The 20,778-nt window shown below is 32.0% G+C and overlaps 1 protein-coding gene across 4 annotated transcripts in view; it reads right to left on the reverse strand.

The window, feature by feature from the left end:
* Positions 1-1,340: 1,340 nt before the first annotated feature.
* Positions 1,341-20,778, reverse strand: part of LOC132723691 (AP-1 complex subunit gamma-1-like) — a 29,021-nt gene continuing 9,583 nt past the window's right edge. For all 4 annotated transcript variants that reach the window (XM_060708467.1, XM_060708469.1, XM_060708470.1 and 1 more), the window contains exons 2-22: positions 20,391-20,600; positions 19,695-19,819; positions 18,414-18,555; positions 17,839-17,935; positions 17,131-17,207; positions 16,483-16,578; positions 15,896-15,976; positions 15,188-15,286; positions 12,623-12,678; positions 11,914-12,027; positions 11,144-11,284; positions 10,399-10,453; positions 9,648-9,860; positions 9,061-9,188; positions 7,319-7,423; positions 6,559-6,712; positions 5,878-6,016; positions 5,128-5,217; positions 4,684-4,844; positions 3,824-3,922; positions 1,341-2,995 (exon numbers count right to left, since the gene is read on the reverse strand). In XM_060708467.1, the coding sequence (XP_060564450.1) occupies positions 2,894-2,995; positions 3,824-3,922; positions 4,684-4,844; positions 5,128-5,217; positions 5,878-6,016; positions 6,559-6,712; positions 7,319-7,423; positions 9,061-9,188; positions 9,648-9,860; positions 10,399-10,453; positions 11,144-11,284; positions 11,914-12,027; positions 12,623-12,678; positions 15,188-15,286; positions 15,896-15,976; positions 16,483-16,578; positions 17,131-17,207; positions 17,839-17,935; positions 18,414-18,555; positions 19,695-19,819; positions 20,391-20,600 (2,484 nt within the window). In that variant the 3' untranslated portion in view covers positions 1,341-2,893. The remainder of the gene's footprint in view (positions 2,996-3,823; positions 3,923-4,683; positions 4,845-5,127; positions 5,218-5,877; positions 6,017-6,558; positions 6,713-7,318; positions 7,424-9,060; positions 9,189-9,647; positions 9,861-10,398; positions 10,454-11,143; positions 11,285-11,913; positions 12,028-12,622; positions 12,679-15,187; positions 15,287-15,895; positions 15,977-16,482; positions 16,579-17,130; positions 17,208-17,838; positions 17,936-18,413; positions 18,556-19,694; positions 19,820-20,390; positions 20,601-20,778) is intronic.

A 20,778-nucleotide genomic window follows, 5' to 3' on the forward strand; every position in this document is an offset into this window, starting at 1 on the left:
TAAAAACACTACGATTTTATCACATATGCTGAAATTTATGTAATTCTTTAAGCTTTGACCCTCAACCTATTGAATTTCTTACATGGACTGGCACAGCTCCCATTTTTGGAATAGCCCATTTTGAATTTTAGGTAAATCAAGATGAAAATTTAAAATAAGCCACCCGTCAGACTGCACACGGCCAAGGCAAATCACTTTTGGTTCAAGCAGGTTATGGGTTAAGCTTCACCGCTATATTTCTTTAACAATACCATAAACAAAAAAATATTTTCAAATAAATTATCATTAAAAAAAAAATCAATGGAATGGTTACGGTTGAAATACAAAAACGGGGGACAAAAATGACAGAAAAATCATGTAACTATATGGTTCACATGTTCACCATCTGACATTTTTAATGTGAGTGGGTTAAGTCAAACATGAAACATACTTAATCTGTTACACAGGCACACTTATCTGCAAAATAAAAATCACAAATTTATTGAAAAAAATGTAAGAACAACATTAATGTCTCTGTATTGAAGTATACTATTACAAGTAATATGGCAGCATATGATTTACTGTAAACTGGTGTCAAGTCACATCTACAATGGAACATGTTAATTTACAGGTAATGCTAACAGCACTGTACCTCCAGATTCTTATTTATTTACATTACATTTCAGACATTGTTTCTTGTAAATCTGTTGTCACAATGCAGAAATAATGATTTAACCTAGTCTCCTAGTCCTAAGAATTTTAATATGTCAAATTATGCAGAAATAAGCTCTTACTCTTTAGTACAGAAGTTAAAATATTGTGATTTAAATAGTAATTTAGTGAAATTTTGCACAAAATATGCAAAGAGTCACTTGAATTTTAAAATATTAAACATGTATACACATTTTTTTCAAGTTATACATCTGACAATTTTACATCATGTTAATGCTTTTTCAAGAACAGTTTATCTGATGATCCTTAAATTATTCCATAAATGAGCAACAATGATTTATCTAGTATGAAAGAAAAACATCAAGATAACTTCTTTTCCAAATTAATAATGTTACTATAGAAATGAATGAAACCATCACCTTACTAAATGTGTATACTGTACTTTCCATGTTTGGATTTTGGATGCGTCATTTGTTAACTTAAAGAGATTTCAACATCAGATTGGTAAAATAAAGCTGCAAAAAGAATTAGGGTTTTGGTCAGACTGCATATGAAGTTGTTAGAGGCAAAGCCTTTTCCTTTGAAATGGTGGGTAAGCCGTCATTCATGAAACCCTACTGTTACAGTAGAATTAATCCTCTATTTAACATCCTAATATTTTGGCTTAAAATCCCCTTTCCCCTTTTATCTCACCTTAGTACCTTAAATGGCTTAGTCCATCTTTAAATATGGACAAAAACCATGCAATATTTTTAGGGAAAATTTTAATATACGTACAGACTGAATAGCGAACAGTGCAGACCATGATCAGACTGCATATATGTGCCATCTAATCTAGATCTGCACTTGTACGGGTATATTCAGCAGGATTCAGGTCAAAACAGATCTGTACCACAAGAAAAAAGTGATGTTTTTATAAAAATCAACTTACTTCATTTGTATTTTTATAATTCAGATAGTTTCTTGACACAGATTTCAAAATTGGGAATTAAAAAAAATTCACAAAGTACTTTCTGAGACTAACCCATGCATCTTAATTTTTTACTGCCATTTTCTCTTTAATTGACATGTTTAAGTTTCAAGCACATATACTCCTATTGTTATTATGCAAAGTAATCAATGACAAGTTACGCTTTTTTTTATATATCCACTAAAACATCGGCATCAAAATGTCACCTTAGTGCAGTAACGGGTTAACTCCTACTGAATTTAGTAAGAGTTAGCCTGTTACTGCTCCAATGGTTACGATATATCTAGACTGATTAATGTATTACAAAACATCAAGTTTTAACATTTAAGGCAATTTTAACCTATGCAAAACCATAGCCATTTCAAATAGTATTAGCATTTATATGTGAACATGTAATGTTAAATATAATGAACAAGTATTCTTTATAATTAAACAAGTATTCCTTATAAGTAAAGTTTTCTTCGTCAAATACCCATTCACTCAAATCTGGTTGATGAAATTGGTGATCTTAAAATAATGATTTTTAAGAAATGAAAAGACATTCTTTCAATCATTTTTACTTACAGAAAGAGCTGTTGAGTCTAGATTTAACTATGCTAGCGTATGATTTAGCATATTAAGCAAAAACTGATGTAATATTCTCCATTTAAAGCACATTACTTAAATAGAACAAATCACACTTTTTTTCTATCAACAAAACAACCGTATAATGGTTTCAACATGGAAATAGGAAAAGCCAATCTTTTTCCCCCAATGTCTTTGGAAAAATGAACTGTCACAAGGGCCAATGCCATGTTGTCAAGTCTATCCTATGCTATCATTGAAACTGGTTAACTGAAAACCTCAGTCAAGCAGCACTGTTCTTGCTTTACATATCTACACCAGTCTATTATCACTTGAACAGGAAAACCAGTCCATTATCTCCTGGCAGGGTAACTTTTTATGCAAATAATGATGTACCATTCCAAACCAGTCCATTTCTGGCAGGACATTTTTTCAGAGCAAAACAAGTAAACCAGTCACTTTTTTTCCATAGGAAACTGGCAAAACACTAAACCAGTATGTCCAGGACTTGTGAATATGCAAAACCAGTCCAATTAGCCTTCCAAACAGTTGTTCTCTCTTATTTTTTTGCACTATTTCATGAGCAGAATAAAAGCTGTAGTTAGCTTCACAACATGTATTCATAAACTCCATTAATTTCAAGAATTACACAATATTTCATTTTTCCATTTTTTTCTTTTCTTTATATAAACTAGAATATTATGAATGCTATTGCCAGAGTTCTGAAGGAAAATTGTTCACTTCACCCATTTCAGTCACTGTGTTTCCATTCTGTGAATAAGATAGTTTAAGACGCATTCGAATAGGTTGCTGAAAATGAAAAAAAAAAATTGATAAAATATTGAACATAAAAGAGAAATAGCTACATCAATAATACATCTTCAGACAATAATGTATACATAGTCATACATGATGGCAAAGTCAACACTGATTTTACCCATGCAACCAGTGCAGATCTATGCCAACTGATCATGGTCTGCACTGTTTTGATATTCAATCAGTATATACTGTGAAATTATACCCATAAATGATGAATGGTTTTGTCCAGATGGACAAGTTTATTATATATATTCAGTATGATACACTAAGTTGGGTTGCTTTAAAGTCTCAATTATCCTTCCTAAACCTTTTGAATCTGTACTAACTTGTCTTGCATTAGTTTTAATTGTACATTATAAATTTGAGGGATAACTGAATAACTAACTGAGACTGAGCAGTGAACAGAATTAAGAGTCATGTCAAACTACACCTATGTACAGGTTGACTAACTCTTAATTTGTGGTATAAGACAAGATGTTATCACTGATAGCTTAACCTTTATCAAGTTAAATATCTGACTCAGAAATGGCCATCCTTCAATCTTATCAAAACTATTCCACATTTTAGGGAAAATATCAGAATAGGTACAGACTGAATAGGAAACACGGTAGACCATGATCAGACAGCACATCTGTGCCAGCTAATGTGGTCCCATGGGTAAAATCTGTTGCTGCCAGAAGGCTAAGGGTTAAAGTAAAATGTCCTCGAAATCAAGTGAACAAAAAAGTGCAAATGCATTAGCTTATTAACTTTCTATAATGCTTCTCTAACATACAACTGACTTTTTCCAACAGTACAAGAAGAAAGAATTAAGTATACCTTTTGTGGATTGTTTATTTTGATAACTTGTGTTACAGTTCCACCATTGAGAGGGGGTAAAAGATTACCAGATGGAGACTGTAGTTGCAGTTCAAATGACTGAAAATATTATAACATAATATAACATATAGAAAATATGTTCAGTGCATAATTTCATCATACATCTGTCAATCTTTAAACAAAATCTGCAGCTACTCTTCATCACTCAAAAGCATTTGAAAATCATGTTTATATGTTAACTATAACCAGCTGAATTTTTAAAACTATTATTAATGCTATAATGGAGACTATATCCAAAGAAATTACTTAGTTTTTCATTTAATTTCATCAGATTCAAGAGACTTGTGGCATACTCTAGAAAGCCATTGATGACCCTTCTAAGGAGTAGTATGCAGACGCCTATTTCAGTTATGACCAGGCTTAATCAGACTTTGCAAGAATGGAATGCTGCAAAACAACCATTTAGGACTACTGCTACATCACAGAAAGTGAATGTATACATATTTGAGCCGCGTCATGACAAAACCAACATAGTGCGTTTGCAACCAGCATGGATCCAGACCAGCCAGTGCGTCCGCGCAGTCTGATCAGGATCCATGCAGTTCGCAAACCCATTATGTTGGTTTTGTCATGACCCGGCTCATTTGTAATTTTATCTTATAGCTTGCTAAGAACAATGATAAGTTACTACACAACACTGAAGCTATACCTATATTTACCTTATTTTAATTAAGCATGGTTGTTTTCAAGAAGCAGGATATGTTGTACATACATATATCAAATCACAAAACCTATGTTGGATGATATGTTAAGAATATTGTCATTCAGAATTCTGACAAAGTGTTCAAATGTATACACACCTTTGGAACTGCAGCTTGGAACACAAAGTCGGACATCTGTGTGGGGGATGTGTTTGAGGCTTTCACATTGATAATGCTAACTGACATAGAATCATTGTCTCTCTCACATCGGAATTCTATCAACAAACCATTTTTGTTATACGCTACAATAGGAGCCGATACTGAAAATATGAAATTTAGAAAATAATGTTACCATTGTTTTTCTGATCAATAAATTAATTAATCAAGAAATGAATTGCTTGAATGACAGGAAAATAGATTTTTCACTTAATTTCTTTTTACCCAATTTCCTGGTTAGTTTTAAGTTACACCCACACTGTTGTAAACATATGGTGGCTTTTCAGAAATATTTTAAGTAACCCCACCCACACTCACCCCCTAAACATTTTAAGGAACAACAGGCACCCCGAGTATTAAAAACAACCTAAAATTGTGTAAACTTACCATTGGAGTTGCCATTCATCATGTTGTTAGAAACTGGTGATCCAAGTAATCCACCCATTAAATCCACGGGAGGTGCAGCATTTGTGATTCCTAATAAACAAATAGAAAATATTTGTGTAAAAAGCAAAGTTTACCGGCTATGAATTAAAACAGTTCTTTTGGTGGTTGTCTGTCACACAAAAAATTAAATATTTACCCAACTGAATGTGTGTATTTGACTTGCCCTCCTTGAATTTCAGCTGTAGTTTCAGCCATTAAATCTGAGCCTGCTGTCAATAACAGATCCTACCCATGTGACCAGTGCAGACCAAAATCAGCCGGTTCATCCTTGAACTGCACTGTTCCCTTATTCAGTCACTTCATATTTTGTAAATTTTGCCTAATTCCTGGATAACTAACCAATAATTACCAATTTCTCCCCAAGAGATTGATTCCTTATTCCATACAATTTCTGAGTCAGCAATGAGAGCCAAATTTAAAACTGGACTGAATGTCAGAGCAAATGACCATTTGACTCAATATCTAAGATCAACTGCCATAAAGACATATTGCTACAACTGAGGATCCAACCAGCCACCCCTTGATTATAAATTAAATGCTCCCCAGACTTAAACAATGACAAACTATTAACTTAAGTAAATAATCACAACAAAACAATGAACACATAACAATTGTCTCCTAAAACCCAAGGACACCTGACATTTCAGAATCTATCCATAGGGAATTGTTCCAATACATTTGTTCACTTACCAGGTGCTGATGATATAGTGGCCACATCATCCAGTAGTGAGAGTAAATCTACAGGTTCTTGTTTGGTTGGTTGTACAGGCGGCTGGGTAGGTATAACCGGACTCGAACCAACATCTAGCAAATCCAGAATATTTTGACTCTAGAAAAATAGATATGTTCTTAGTAATGAAACTAAATCTGTCATGTGAAATCACACTATGTTCAGGCATCGCTGTGTTCGATAGTAATTTAAAATATACAATGAAAGGCAATCTTGTGAGAAACGTCAAGTGCCTGTTAAAAGAACTCAATAAATCTTATATTAACTTCACTTTGAATTACGACTGTTCTAAAAGTCGGATAACAGTTTGTGTGTGTGTGTTTTTTTTAAGGGATTCAAACTTATGATGATTTAATATAAAACAGATTGAAACTTTGAATTATTTAATCTAACAGTCATGAGGTGCACAACAGCATTCAAATCTCTTAAGGCATATTGCAAATATGGTTGAGCATATAACAAGTTTCAACTGTGTTAAAACAATGTCAATATGGCACTTGGCAAAGTTGTGAAGTTTCACAAATGTGTGAAGTTTCGAAACATATCATCTAAAAAATTTGTAAACTTTTGAAACTAAACATTTCAATCAGTAAATCCGAACTTTAAATGAAACTATACACATGCATATTGATTGTATTTACCTCAGTTTGAGTGGAGGTTGGTGATCTGATATTTTCCATATTATTACGTTCTACAGTGTCTGTATTTAACAGAGACTCGCCAGAATCCTCGCCATCAATGGCTTCCTTCGTCCGGTTTACCTCCATTAAAGGCATTTGTTCTAATAACGCAGATCTGAAAATGTAACAAAATAAAACTTAACAAAACACACAAGTAAAAGTGTATAAAGCTATATATCTGCTGAAAAAATTATTATTTGAATTTTAGTTTTGTGAGGGGATAAGAGGTGTAGTTGTTATGGTATATGCAGCTTGTTTGAGGGGATCAGCTAGCCCAACTGAGGACACAACCATGTTTCCTCACATGACAGTACTGGTCAGTTTAGCAAGCACACTATAGAGTAGATCGAATAAGTTCAAGCTTTCAATATAATACAAATACCAGTAAAAATAACGAACTGTTGATCACAGTATTCTCCTTGTGCTGTTAGCTCAATCATCAAGTTCCTTGTTTAAAACTAGACATACCTTTAATTAATTTCTTTTACAAAAGTAAAACTAGAGAATGAAATATTCAAGAGCATGCTGATTTTAGCTATTGTTCTCTGAATTTGTAGGACTGACCTCCACATTGGTACATGCTCTGCTAGCTCTATAAAACAAAACAAAAAACAACACATTTTAAAATATCTGGACCCAACTGGTGGCTTCAGGTAATATCATATTAAAAAAAAAAAATTGCCATCGGCGTACAAAGGGTTAAATCAATTCTTATGCTTACCTCATATTATCATATTTTCTAAATATAGAAGTGTATTCTACTGCCCTCTGTTGTAACTCTACCTGAGTACTACTACTGTATCGAGATGTTATATCCAGTATTGAACTGAAATAATAATGTTATGATGTTAAAAATTTTAAGAAATTTGAAGAATCTTAACACTCTTACAATCATATCACTTGTTTAATTAAACAAGCATGATTAACAAGAGCTGTTGGCAGGGCAGTGTCCTTGACTTTTCTCAGTGCTTGATAGTAAAAAAACAAGCAATTATCATAGTATTGCAAGCAATCCATAAGTCCCCTACCGGTTAGAACCCCATCAACATTCTGAAGGGCCATTGGCCATTCACTAATGTTTCAATTTTTCTCTATTTTAAGTAAATTTGTTGGAAAAGTTCTTTAAAAGTGATCACAGGAAACAGTTTTTATGAACAGACAGACAGACGGACTGAAGGACACTCTAAAGTTAATATTTGAAACATCCCTGTTACCAAAATATAACATTTTTAAAAGCAAAATTCTTAAAAAGGAGATAACTCTTGAATTAAAGATGCAATTTCATAAAAATTTTCAGCTCTTTTTGACTAATCACAAATATTGTTATATTTGCCATGTTTTAAGCCTATTTGTTGCCAAGGCAACCAATATTTTTTCAAAATAGGAAGAAAAGATAAGACAAGCATAATCTCAAGACTGCCATCTACCCATATGTCAAGTTTCATAAAAATATTTCCAGTACTTTTTGAGTTATCACTGGATTCAGGTTATGTGTAAAATTTGCCATATTTTCAGTCTATGTGTTGCCATAGCAACCAGAATTTTCAACATAGGAAGAAAAGAAAAAGACATGCATAATCTCCAGACTGCCATCTACCCATATTACAAGTTTCATAAAAATATTTCTATTACTTTTTGCGTTAACACTGGATCAAGTTTATGTGTAAAATTTGCCATATTTTCAGTCTATTTGTTGCCATAGCAACCAGAATTTTCAACATAGGAAGAAAAGAAAAAGACGTGTATAATCTCCATACTGCCATCTACCCATATTTCAAGTTTCATAAAAATATTTCCAGTACTTTTTGCGTTATCACTGGATCCAATTTATGTGTAAAATTTGCCATATTTTCAGCCTATTTGTTGCCATAGCAACCAGAATTTTCAACATAGGAAGAAAAGAAAAAGATGTGCATAATTTCCATACTGCCATCTATCCATATATCAAGTTTCATAAAAATATTTTCAGTACTTTTCAAGTTATCGCGGGATCCAGTTTTGTGGACGGACGGACTGACAGACGGACGGACAGACGGACGGAGGGTAAACCTAAAGTCCCCTCCGGTAAACCGGTAGGGAACTAAAAACCTGGAAAATGTAGTATTTTCTTAGTTCAGAAAAGGACATAATTCTTTCAAACTCCATGTTTAGAGTTATGGGCCTTGAAAAGACACCTTCTATTGTGCTGTCAAATATGTGTGTAAAGTTTCAACCTATTCTTTTTAAAAGTAACTTACACACAAAAACTAAGGCAAAGGGTCATGCTAACGCCTAGATGAGTACAATAGCTTACCATATTCTTCAAATTGTCTGGCTAAAAAATTCTTCTTCATATATTTATGCAGGATTCTTTATTCTAAAGTAACATATTAATCCTTAATCTTATTGATTCTTATAAAGTCATAGAAAAGTTAATTTTTTACAGATTTTTGTCATGAGAAAGTACTATATAAAGTTCCTTACTCTCTTGCAACACTAAACCGCGTGCTAAGTTTCATCAATGCAGTAATACAGTATTCCTTTGTGACTGTTGTGGAATTATTGTTCTCTAAACCTTTCCGTAACACTTTAACAACATCCTCTTCTGTTACCTGAAAATATCAACATTTTATAACAACTCATCTATTTATCTTTCCTAAGTCCTTTTACACCAACATGTGCATCAAATTTATAGTTGCAAAATTTGCTTCGTTTTGCATGAACATTTAAACTTACATGCAATATTGGAAAAATCAAAATCCAACAGAATTCACTATTTTTCAGACAACTATTTTCATGGCTTGAATTTAAATTATTTTAGTCCTTTAAATCTTTGGTCAGCAAAATATTTTTAAAAATCAATATTTCTTGAATCTTTTTAATTTTCTTAAAATTTTACATTTTCCTCAAGTTTGATTTTCTTGAAATATTTTGACTCATCTGGATGCATGCAGCTTTTAAGACAATTTCGCAACAAGTAAAGAATGTTTTAGGAACTACCAAATCAGATAGTTTCTCAAACATTCAATTATCATTATCATGACAGGGAGAATTCATTAAAATATGCTTACTGGTCCTAGATCGTCCTCCTCTGAAGGCGGCAATAATAGCTGCTCCCCGTATTCCCCTACACACCATGATGCGACCTGACACAGAGGTTGCTGAGAGTTATCCTCCTTCATTAAGAAGAACAGCTGACGTACTGTGTGAGAATGTAACTGGTTAGCACTAGCTACCAACTGTATCACAACTGATACAATGTCATTGTGTACATAATTTCCCGCCTGAAAAACAACAAATACTAATAATTATTCACATCTCTTTGTGTAATTAAATTCATTTCACATATACTGAAACTATTCTAAAGTCTGAAAAAACATATGTATTCACAATCAAGGCAGTTTTCTGTTTTGTTGGCTAGATGCTGATTCTGTAACAATACTTAATACAATGTAATGCACACATAACTTGAAACCAAGCCCTGCCACACTCCCAGGGAATATTGGGGACTGCGACTATTTGATTATCGAATACTAAGTATAGGACCTGCACTGTGGGGATAGTCAGATGTTAAAGTACATGCACTGCAAGTTTGAAAATATCCTCAATATTTTTGTGCCAAATCAAAACTACTGTACTGACTTAGTAATACAATATATTGAAGGGAAAAAATTCTGGGGTCAGGATGCCAAATGACTTGCACATTAATATGAAATATTTGACCTGTTTAACATAGAAATTAATCATTTCCTTGAGACAAAGTTGCTCAACATTATGTTTAAACTAGTTTAATGCAATATATGATTTAAAAAGATGACTTACAATTTTCAAAACTTTCATAACAGTATCCACATGCCATCTTTTATTTGGGGAATGTCTGAAAATTGTAAAAGGAACATAACATCACTACCTCAAAAAATAAAAGCAAAATTATGTCAATAGATATTTATATATAATATCAATATACATTGAAAGAGAACTGTTATTTATCTCCTTTCTACGCAATTTTTAACACATTTTTGTTCAGTCACATTAGCGTTCAGTCCACCTAACAAGCTGGTTAACTACCCAGTAATAACCAATTTCTGAGCAAGTGACAGACTTCATATCGCTTAAACAGTGGTGAGAGATTCAATGTATGAGATCAAAAGTTGCAGAGATATTTCCCTTTGCCCGACGATCAAACCAGCAACGTCTGGACTACCAGTCAAATACTTGCCCTTTTGAGCTAAGCAGGCAGCCTTAGAAGAAACTACATTATATCATTCATTTTTTTTAACCAATAGTTCATACTTGCATAAAAAAGACATGTAAGCACTAGTCAGCATTTGTCAGGTAACTATTTAGTTTAAACCTAATTATTTCAAGCTCGATTGCGAAACAAGTTTTTGCAACTTATATAAATCACTTTTGAGTCCCCTTCTTGGGACCAACCAGTACTGGTGTCATATGAAGAAACATAGTCGTGACCCGAGTAGTAACTGTTTATATGTAAATAAGTAAAATACTGAACATTACAAATTGGCAAAACACAACCTAACAGTAAGTATGTTAAGAATAATCTTACTTTTCTGTTGCAGTGACTATCTTGGAGCAGCAATCTGACTTGAACTCAGGATCACTGTTCTCCAGGAATGACAGAAGTTCTTTCATCATACCACGGATGTTGTTGTTGTTGACTAAAGCAAATGAGAGCTCCATTGCACGCCTGAAATTTTAGATATAGTATTACAATGTTTATTTTTATAAAACTATGCTAAATCATAATTTAATCAGAAATGGAGATAATTTCATAACAAGAGGGCCATGATGCCCCTGAAATTGCTCACCTGTATATAGGCCCCCGGGGTGGGCCAATTTTAACCGACAGGCTTTTATTTTAACAAACTTGGTAGACATCCATTAGAAGATGGTTTCATGATAAATATCTAAGCTCTTTGGGGTGGTTTTAAAATAAAGATTGTTTAAGTTTTTACTATACACATACAAGGAAAATCTCAAACCTCAAACTTTTAAAGTTCACAATGGGGTATACTTCAGTTCAAGAGAATACCCTATGTGGTTGTGAAGTTAGAACTTGCATGTTAAACATTAACAGACTTTTCTATATTCACCAAATAGTATAATTTAGTCTAAATTTATGCTAGAGTCAAAGGTCTTGGACACTGACCTATAATTACAATCTTAAATACATTTGTGAAGAATTCTCCTTTTTTACAAATGATCAAGCTATAAATAAATCTTCCTAGTAATTCGTAAACAACACCTATCAAAATGAAATCTACATCTGTTTTATCTTGAAATTTTATAACCTTGAAACATAAAAGTTATACTAACTTCCTTATTGAGATATCAGTATCTTTCAAACAGTCTACAATAGTTGTTCTATGTCTCTGTACAGCGTTGTAATCTGCAGTCACCACTCGTAACAATGTGTTTAAAGCTACATACCTGAATAATACAGTACATATCAAATGAATTATAGAATACGTAACAAAGAAACTGTGGTAAAGCTACATACATGAAAAAGACATAACATAAATATTCTGATAGCAATATGCCAATTCAAATACATATTACAATATTTCTATAGTTGCATATCAAAATACATCACATTAATAGGTGTTTAAAGCTACATACCAATTTAGCACATCACATATATTATAATGTGTTTAAAGCTACAAATATGTAAAATACACTTTATATCTGGCATAGAATGTATCATTCAAAGTCTCATAAAAAATATGACACATACAAAATTCAAAATGTGAAAGCAGTGTCCATGTACTTCTAGTTTCTCAACAAGGTGATTGTATGAGTCCTACTCGGCCTACACCATTTTTTTTTACATAACACCAGCACTGGTTAGTTCCAGGAGGGAACTTCAAGAGAGCTTAAAATAAGCTATAAACTTTCTTTAAAATTATGCTTATTAAGTTAATGTTTAAACTAACATTCTAACATAGACTATCTGTCTCAAAGCATGTTCATTCAATCATACATCTTGTACAGGATATATAATAAATATCATCATTTTGTATCTTACCTAATATTTTTATCATTATTCAATAGAAATCTTCCTAAAATATTCACAGCTAAAACCTGAAAAAAATATAACATTAACAGTTAGTTAATAAGCATTTAAACAATTTAAATTAGTATATATTACTAATGAAGTCAATTTGTAATTCAGTAATATTCTTGATATTACCATCATATAGACGGTGTTATTTTTTTTTTAATTTCAAACAATTAAAAAAACATAATAATACATATTTATTCTATAAAAGGACTGTAATGCTGCAGATATTTGGCATCACTAAATGTTTTATACAAACTGCCCTAATATAAGCTAGATACACAAATGTGTCTGGTATAAATCATAGAATTTTGTGTCATTCAAAAATTAAATGACACATTCATTAGTATTAGGACATTCACAATGCAATTCATTTCTGTAAATGGGAATTCAAATAAATATGTGATATTGAGAACATTTAACTTAACAAGATCCAGGGCTCACACTGGCTCAAATAAAATAATAGCCAATATTTTTAACCTAAAAAAATAATAGCCAAAAGTTCACGATTGAGCGATTAATAACATAAGCAGTTGATTAAATAAACATTCCATATAAAACTTTTTTCAGTAAATAAACTGATACATTTGTGTATATTGATAACTACCTTTTTTTACATAGAACAACAACTTTGATTGCTATTATAGAACATGTTTAATAGTATAATATCTGTATAACAATAATATTAATGATTCATTATAACTTTACATAATGCTGTTATCAGACAATTTCTTTTGTTTATTCTAATCAAATTTTGTCAGCTATACTGTAACCACTGTCATTTTCCACATTTCACACAGAACTGGAGTAGATCTAGGTCATATTAGTGTATAGAAATAACACTTGCAAACTCATTCACAGAATGAAGCCTTTCTACTGAATACCTTACTGAAAAGTGTCATTTCTGCCATAGTAGTAAAGATTTTTAAACAGAACATAGCTTATTTTCACCTAAAAATAAATATCAAAATTATATGCGTCGCGAAAATATGTGACAATCGGATTTTTTCCTGTTTTCTGAAGAAATGTTCACAATTTTGGTTGTTGTGCAAATAGTTATTTGGAAGTTAATACCTTTTAAATATTTTATCATTGTTTTCCACTGGCGATTTAGTCAAGCAGCTTAAAACAAAAAAAAATCAAAATTTGCAGTTACTGCAATTTACGGTAAATTTTGGGTTGGTCAATATCCAGTTTATCAATTTTTTTAGATGATTTTTGTGGCTAATTGACGGACATTTGATGGCTATTATAATGCTGGACAATATCTTTAAAGTATACTCGGTTCCTATGATATCAAGGGTTCTATGATATCAAGGTATTTAAATTTTCTGTGACTGCTAGTAAAAGCAACACATGATGATGCTAATATTTGTAAAACTTGCACACTAGATTCATTTACATCTGCCAATAGATTTAATTTGGTGAATAATGAATGTATTTGTGGCAAGAAAACTATTTTATAAAACCTTCATATTTGACTACCATTTTCCTTAATGGTTTTTACACAGTCAATTAAAATATGTTATAAACACATATACTGACATACAGTCTGTTCATATATTTTTAATTTTATAGCAAGTTAACTGTTGGAAGTTTCTCACGACTTAACTTGAAAGTTTTGACCCATTTATCCTTCCATACTTGCTTTTTTGGGGATTACCTTGATACCGTAGTAACCTCCTCTGAAATTACCCAAAATGGCAGACATTGAAAATATTCTACAAAATGTCATTTTTATTGGTTCTTTTGAAATAGTTTTTTGACATACAGTTCTGGAAAAGGTTCAATTATAAGATGGAAGAAAAATCTCATTCATTTATGATATTTATATTTAAATATTTTCAGATAAACGTTAAGTACCTTGATATCATAGAACCCCGGGCTACCTTTACAATTTTACATCTCGCATGTATTTTTATCACCTCGGGCAATATAGTAAGCAGCGTGTGACTGATTAAAAGTTGACACTCAATTAAATCCACCCCGCTGGTGTTAATTGGTTCTACTGCATTCTTTATCGATTTTTACACCTTATATAAACACTGTTGGAAGTATAAAATAATCGCCAGATTTTGTAGCCAAAATGCAAAAATAATCGCCAATCTTATAAAATAATCGCAAATGGCGACTATGGCGACCGACAGCGTGAGCCCTGAAGATCATTTAAATAAAGACATTTGCTTTGACTAAAATTCTGAAAAAATATTCAATTCCAATATATCATATAATAATATATTTTTTGTTTGTTTGGTTTTACAGCACGGCAAAAAAGTATAGGTCATATGCAGCCAAAAGAGGAAATATGATTTTGGCTAACCCTCATGTGTTACAAAATTCAAATCAACACCAGGAGCCAAAACTACCTAACCTGCTAGAGCTAAGAGATGCATAGACAGTTATTCGAACCCATTTACTCGCAGGGATAAACAGTGGCTGCAACCCCTCAGCCACAAGGAGTCAAATATTTCAAGTCCAAAAATGAAACTAACAAATAATGTACAAAACAATACTGATATATTGTAAACATACCCGCAATCCCGACTCTGACTTAATACCCATTATAGTGAGGACTATTTCATAGAGAATTGCATGGCCAACATTTTTACTGGTATCTGTATTTGTAGCGACCTGAAATAGTTCATCAATATACAAATAATTCCTTTAAGCAAATCAATTAAAAGTTTGAATAATATTAATCATTATTATACAACTGATTATCAAAGGGACACCACTGAGGTTTATAAACATGACGGGTCTAAAAAGTATCAACGTTTTAAACTTTTGAGTCCAAAACTTAAATTGAATAAAACAAATATTATTAAATTCTTTATACCTACTAAACTTAATACAACAAATAAATCAAGAGAAGGAGAGAATACATGTGTTTTGTAAACTGGTTTATTCAAGGATCTACCTACTAAACTTGTATAAACACTGCAAAATTATTACTAAAATTTTTCTCAGTGAAATAATAACTATTGTGACAGTTTCTGATAGAAACTTTAATGGTGATCTAGTTAAATTCAATTATTTAAGATACCCGGTAACACATTTTCTCATACACGGATTATTCAGAAATGAGTCTGTAAAATTTATTTCATATATATACATATTTTACACACGAAAACTTAAATCTAATAAATAAGTCACTTCAGAAACAGCAAAATAAATAACAGAATCATTTTTTTATTTCCACCACTTTCTCCAAAGAATTCTTATTAAACAGAACAAACTTACCTGCGCTAAAATATCATTCATAGTTTCACTCGCTTCAGCATCGTTTTTACCTAGAATTCTCAACAGCCTCAAAATCTTCACCTAAAAATAGATTGCCATTATTATAACTATTGTTTAAAAATAAGACCAAAATCTTAATTTTTTTCAAAATTTCTTTTTTTTTCCAGGTATCCAATAATCATGATAATCACAATTTTCATACAAAGTAGTTTGAGCAGCATTATGAGTTAAGAGATAACCAAAGATTGTTCAAATGATAATTCATTACTGTCTTAAAAATTCACATTCTCTCGAGTTTACCCTATATGAAGTAGCATACATTTCCAAAGTTATATTAGTTATGTATGAAGGCAAATTATGACAAAGTAGTAAATTATGTGTGTTTAGAGGCTGCAAACATAAGAACACTTCAGCGAGTTATGCAGTTCTAAAATGAAATGAAATATATATCTATTTTAACAGAAAAAAATCATTATGAACTCATACTTAAAATTACTGTAGCAAAATCAATACCGTCATTAATGAGCCGACCCTGAGGGCTATCACAAATATAACTAATTACATTGACAATGTAAAATCAAAATTACCTGTAAGAAAGGGTCACTGACACCAGACACATCATGTTCCGGTGAATAACCAGCCATAATAAGGTTTTTCAAAATCCGAACCAATTGAGGTACAGTCTGAAATATCAAAACATAGCTTGTTTAGTCAAATATTTACCAGAATAACTTCAATTAATTAATTCAATTCATAATTATGCAATCGATTCAATTTAATATTGACAGAAATGTGAAGCCATCATCAAATCTAATAAAACTGTGAGCATATGTTTAAGTGCACCTCGGAAACCACAAATGAGTTTTAAAAATTCGGAGTCAAAGCAATTAACCATTTTTTTCACTTACATCATTACTGTCATGTAATTTCAGAGGTGTTATTGTTTTGTTGTTGTTTTTTTTTCCACACAAAAAATAGCCAGAAATATCCCTAAACTTGCATGGAGTCGAAAAGACTTTACCATCTGGCTGTCTCCACTCAACAGGGATTTAACAAGGCTTAACTTGCTTAATAGTCATAGTTACAGATATTTTTAGGTTGGGAGTAGAGAAAGGACTAGTAACATACGGCTTAAGCACAACTTACGACAAAAATTCACATAATTTTCTTCTTTTAAATTAAAGGTATGTAGAAGAGAATCTTTCAAGATTGATCAGATAATGCAATTAAGATACCTTTCTAAAGTGAGTCAATGTATCAGGACTCTTCTCACACATCTCTGTGATTAAACATACTGCTGTCAACAACACACCTGTAATAAAACACATTCAAAATATAGTAATTCAGATAAACTGAAGTTCTCTTAAGACCCATTAAACCCCAAAAGTGATATTATTTTCATTTCTGAAATTGTTTTATTTTTGGTGTCCTGATATAATTTCTGAAAAAGTTCTCATTTGCCATATAGCTGAACCATCATTTGGCTTCTTTTGCCTTTTTGCAATTTGTGCAGCGACAGTGATTTAGCATTTTTAATAAAAGTCAGAATACCACGCAATGTTACCTTATGTCAAATTATTTCACATTCAGCACTACTTACTTCTTGTGAAAAGCATCTAATATGCTTTAAATCCATCTTAAGGTTTGCCCTTTCTATAGAAGAAAAGAAATATTCATTTCTTAGGCATAATGTGCCTTTAAAATATAAAGTTGTTATTTTACTTCACTTGGAACATTTGTTCATTTGAAATCCTTCAAAACCCTGTTATAAATACTGCCCAATTTTCAACTAAGATCACACCAGTATCTTTATTATTTACTCTATTGTACTCTAGCCGATTCAAGACATACAGACCTAGTAAATCAAATTTCCTTTAAATTGGCTTAATTACCCTCCCACCTTAAAATATTATCAAAAACTTTGGCTCCAGTAAAATACTTACCATGATTTTTCTCATTCAGTAATGCCCGTGTTGATGGAATGTACATCTCCATCAGGTCTGGTACCTTTGTTATTATTCTGTATGCACACAAGATTGCCTGCAAAAATTCAAGAATTATAAATTTTTGAAACTTTTTTTTTTCTAAACTCTCGAAGTAAATCAACATAAAAATAATTGATAATGATAGGTGCTACTTTTCTATCTTTGTCTCTTACAGAAGCTGGAAAAACCAATACCAAAATATAAGCACACACTATGGTGGTGGTGGTAGTAGTTTTCACTCCAGATCACAGCAGTAGGGCACATTGAATTAACTAGAGCACAGTTCAGCCACCACTGCCTGCCTCTTTATCCAGGAATTATGGCTTCAGCCCTCATCTGGTCACAACCATTTGTCCTTTTATGACACCAGTACTGTAAGTCCCAGTGGACAGTTTTTCAGTGGTTCAAGTAACGTAATTTGAAAGCTTTCTTCATAATCAAGCTTTTACAGATAATATCTAAATACAACAATTTAAAGCTCCAAGATGAAAGAATTGGACAAAACTATCAATCAAGATAAGAAACAAATATACCTTTTTCTTGATGTAAGCATTTGATGATTTGATCATTTTCTCCACTTCCCCGGCCAGATCTCGACTCATTTCCGCTGAACATATAGATCCAAGTGTACACAGTGCAAGACTAGCAATATACTGTGTCTGGTGACCCAAGTCACTGTAAAATATAAAATTAACCATCTTTAAAACTATTCTTTTGTAAGCTGACTGAGTAATGAACGTGCAATACCCTGCTATTTTAGTGGCAGTAATGCAATCAAACTGCAAAATCTTTTTAAATCAAGATAAAATCAACAAGCCAACTCAAAAAGTTTATTATTTTCATTTAATTTGACATTGAAAACAAAAATGAGAACAATGTATTTATTCACAGATGTTATAAGTCATTTGGCAAAAGAACTATGTTATTAAAAGTAAGTTGTAGTAGTGGGCGAGGTGGTTTTTAAGCCAAAAACACATTGTCCAAGTCATAGGATGACTTTTCAACTGAAATGGGAAGATTTTGGTGCCAAAAAAGTAGGTACTCAAGTATAACCACCAACATTCCATAAACTAGCTAGACACCTTCCTAATATGAAAGAATCTGAAGTCCCTAACAGGATTTGAATCAATGCAGTGTCAGGAAAGTGATTAAAATTCAGCAAAGTTCACCTCTCAGCCATAGAGAACTTAGTAACAGAAAGAGCATGTTAATATGCATAAACAACATATATTCCATGTGGAAATACCAAACTCTCAACAGATTTTGTACAAATTCTTACATCAAATGGGAGCTTGATGAAAATATGCTATGTAAACAATACGATATTTGCAATGTTAAAATGGTAACAGGTAACATTCTAATACTATGTTGACTGTACATTGGCTGTACTTTAATTAATATCAACTTCGTATAGCAAATATGAGATTCAATGTATTGATTATTCTTCTTCATTTACAAATGAGAATAATTTATATTTAAAGTTGCATGTGTATATTATTATATACATGTAACAACAATGACATTTTTTAGCAATGGTGACAGATCTATTTTAAGAGTAAAATTGTGGAAGGGAACAAATAAAAGCACTTTTATTGACAATAACCCTGATTTCTTATCAAAATAAGTATCAACAGCAAAATTTTGTTCTGTAAATATCAAAAACCAACAGATGTACTGAAAAGTACATTTTGTTTTATTTATGCGTTTTCTGAAGCTAATATTTTGCCACAGGTAAGGGAAAAACATGCTTTTTGAAGCAGGGAATGGGGCTAATTTCAGCCCCCCAAAAATGGCACATCAAACCAATAACTTACTTCTTCAAGGAGTTGGTGACCAGCAAATGAATATCCTGCCTCTCGTCTAATAACAACATGGCTCCAAGGTAACCAATTCTCTTGTCTGTAAACTTGGGGGATGCTATCAATTTCAAACATTCCAACTGCAAAAATACATATCATATTGTAGTTTCAAAATGCAAGCATATGTACAAAGAAGCATAATATGAACTTCGATGGAATGAATGTTTCAAGCGCAAACAATATATGGTGTTGAAATATATTTTCCCAACATAAATAATTACATAAAGACTTGTATGGGGGGAAATTTTCTTCTTTTTTTTCAAATTATGAAACAGTGATATTCATTCAATCAAATTTAAGGAAACAGAACGGAACTAGTGTTCTTCTGGGTCACAAAGTAACATAAAATTACATTAAATGCCATGTTACATTATGTGCCTAAACATGTGACCAACTGCCAAACTACCTGTAACCATACCAACAATCTAACTAAGAAAGGAAATATCTTAACTTTTTCAACTAAACTTCACAATAAACTATTATAAAGTAAAAATTTTAATCACTTTTAACAAGGTTTCAAGTTTATTGGAAAAATCAGCAAAAACAATTGCCTTTGGCCATTTACAAATTATACATGTGAAGTATGGCTAAGACAAACAATACAATAATGACAAAAATGTAATACAATGGCGTAAAATAAATTTAACCTACCTGTCCAAAATGTGCTGGATATCCAAGCATATGAATGTAAAGCAGTTTAGCTACATTTCTACACCTATATGTATTATCAGTCTCTCTAAACGAGTCCCTAATCTGAGCACATTCCTTTTGCACAACGCCCCTTTCATCAGCCTGGGTTCGTGCTGACCTTATCTCCCGTATAAGGTCACGAAGCCGCTTCGGCGTCGGCATGATAGATGACTGTAAAGTAAAAAAGTTGTTTTTGTTAGCTTTAAAGCACTTAAAATGCTTAATAACTTAAATGGACTTGTCCATCTTTAAATCTGGACAAAACCTTTTCAGGAAATTTTCAATAAACAACATGTACTGACTGATTGGTGAACAATGCAGACCATGATCAGACAGCACAGAATGTGTC

This window comes from Ruditapes philippinarum, unplaced genomic scaffold (assembly GCF_026571515.1).
Source record: "Ruditapes philippinarum isolate M1 unplaced genomic scaffold, ASM2657151v2 ctg359_1_1_1_1, whole genome shotgun sequence".
NCBI classification, from domain to species: Eukaryota; Metazoa; Mollusca; class Bivalvia; order Venerida; family Veneridae; genus Ruditapes; species Ruditapes philippinarum.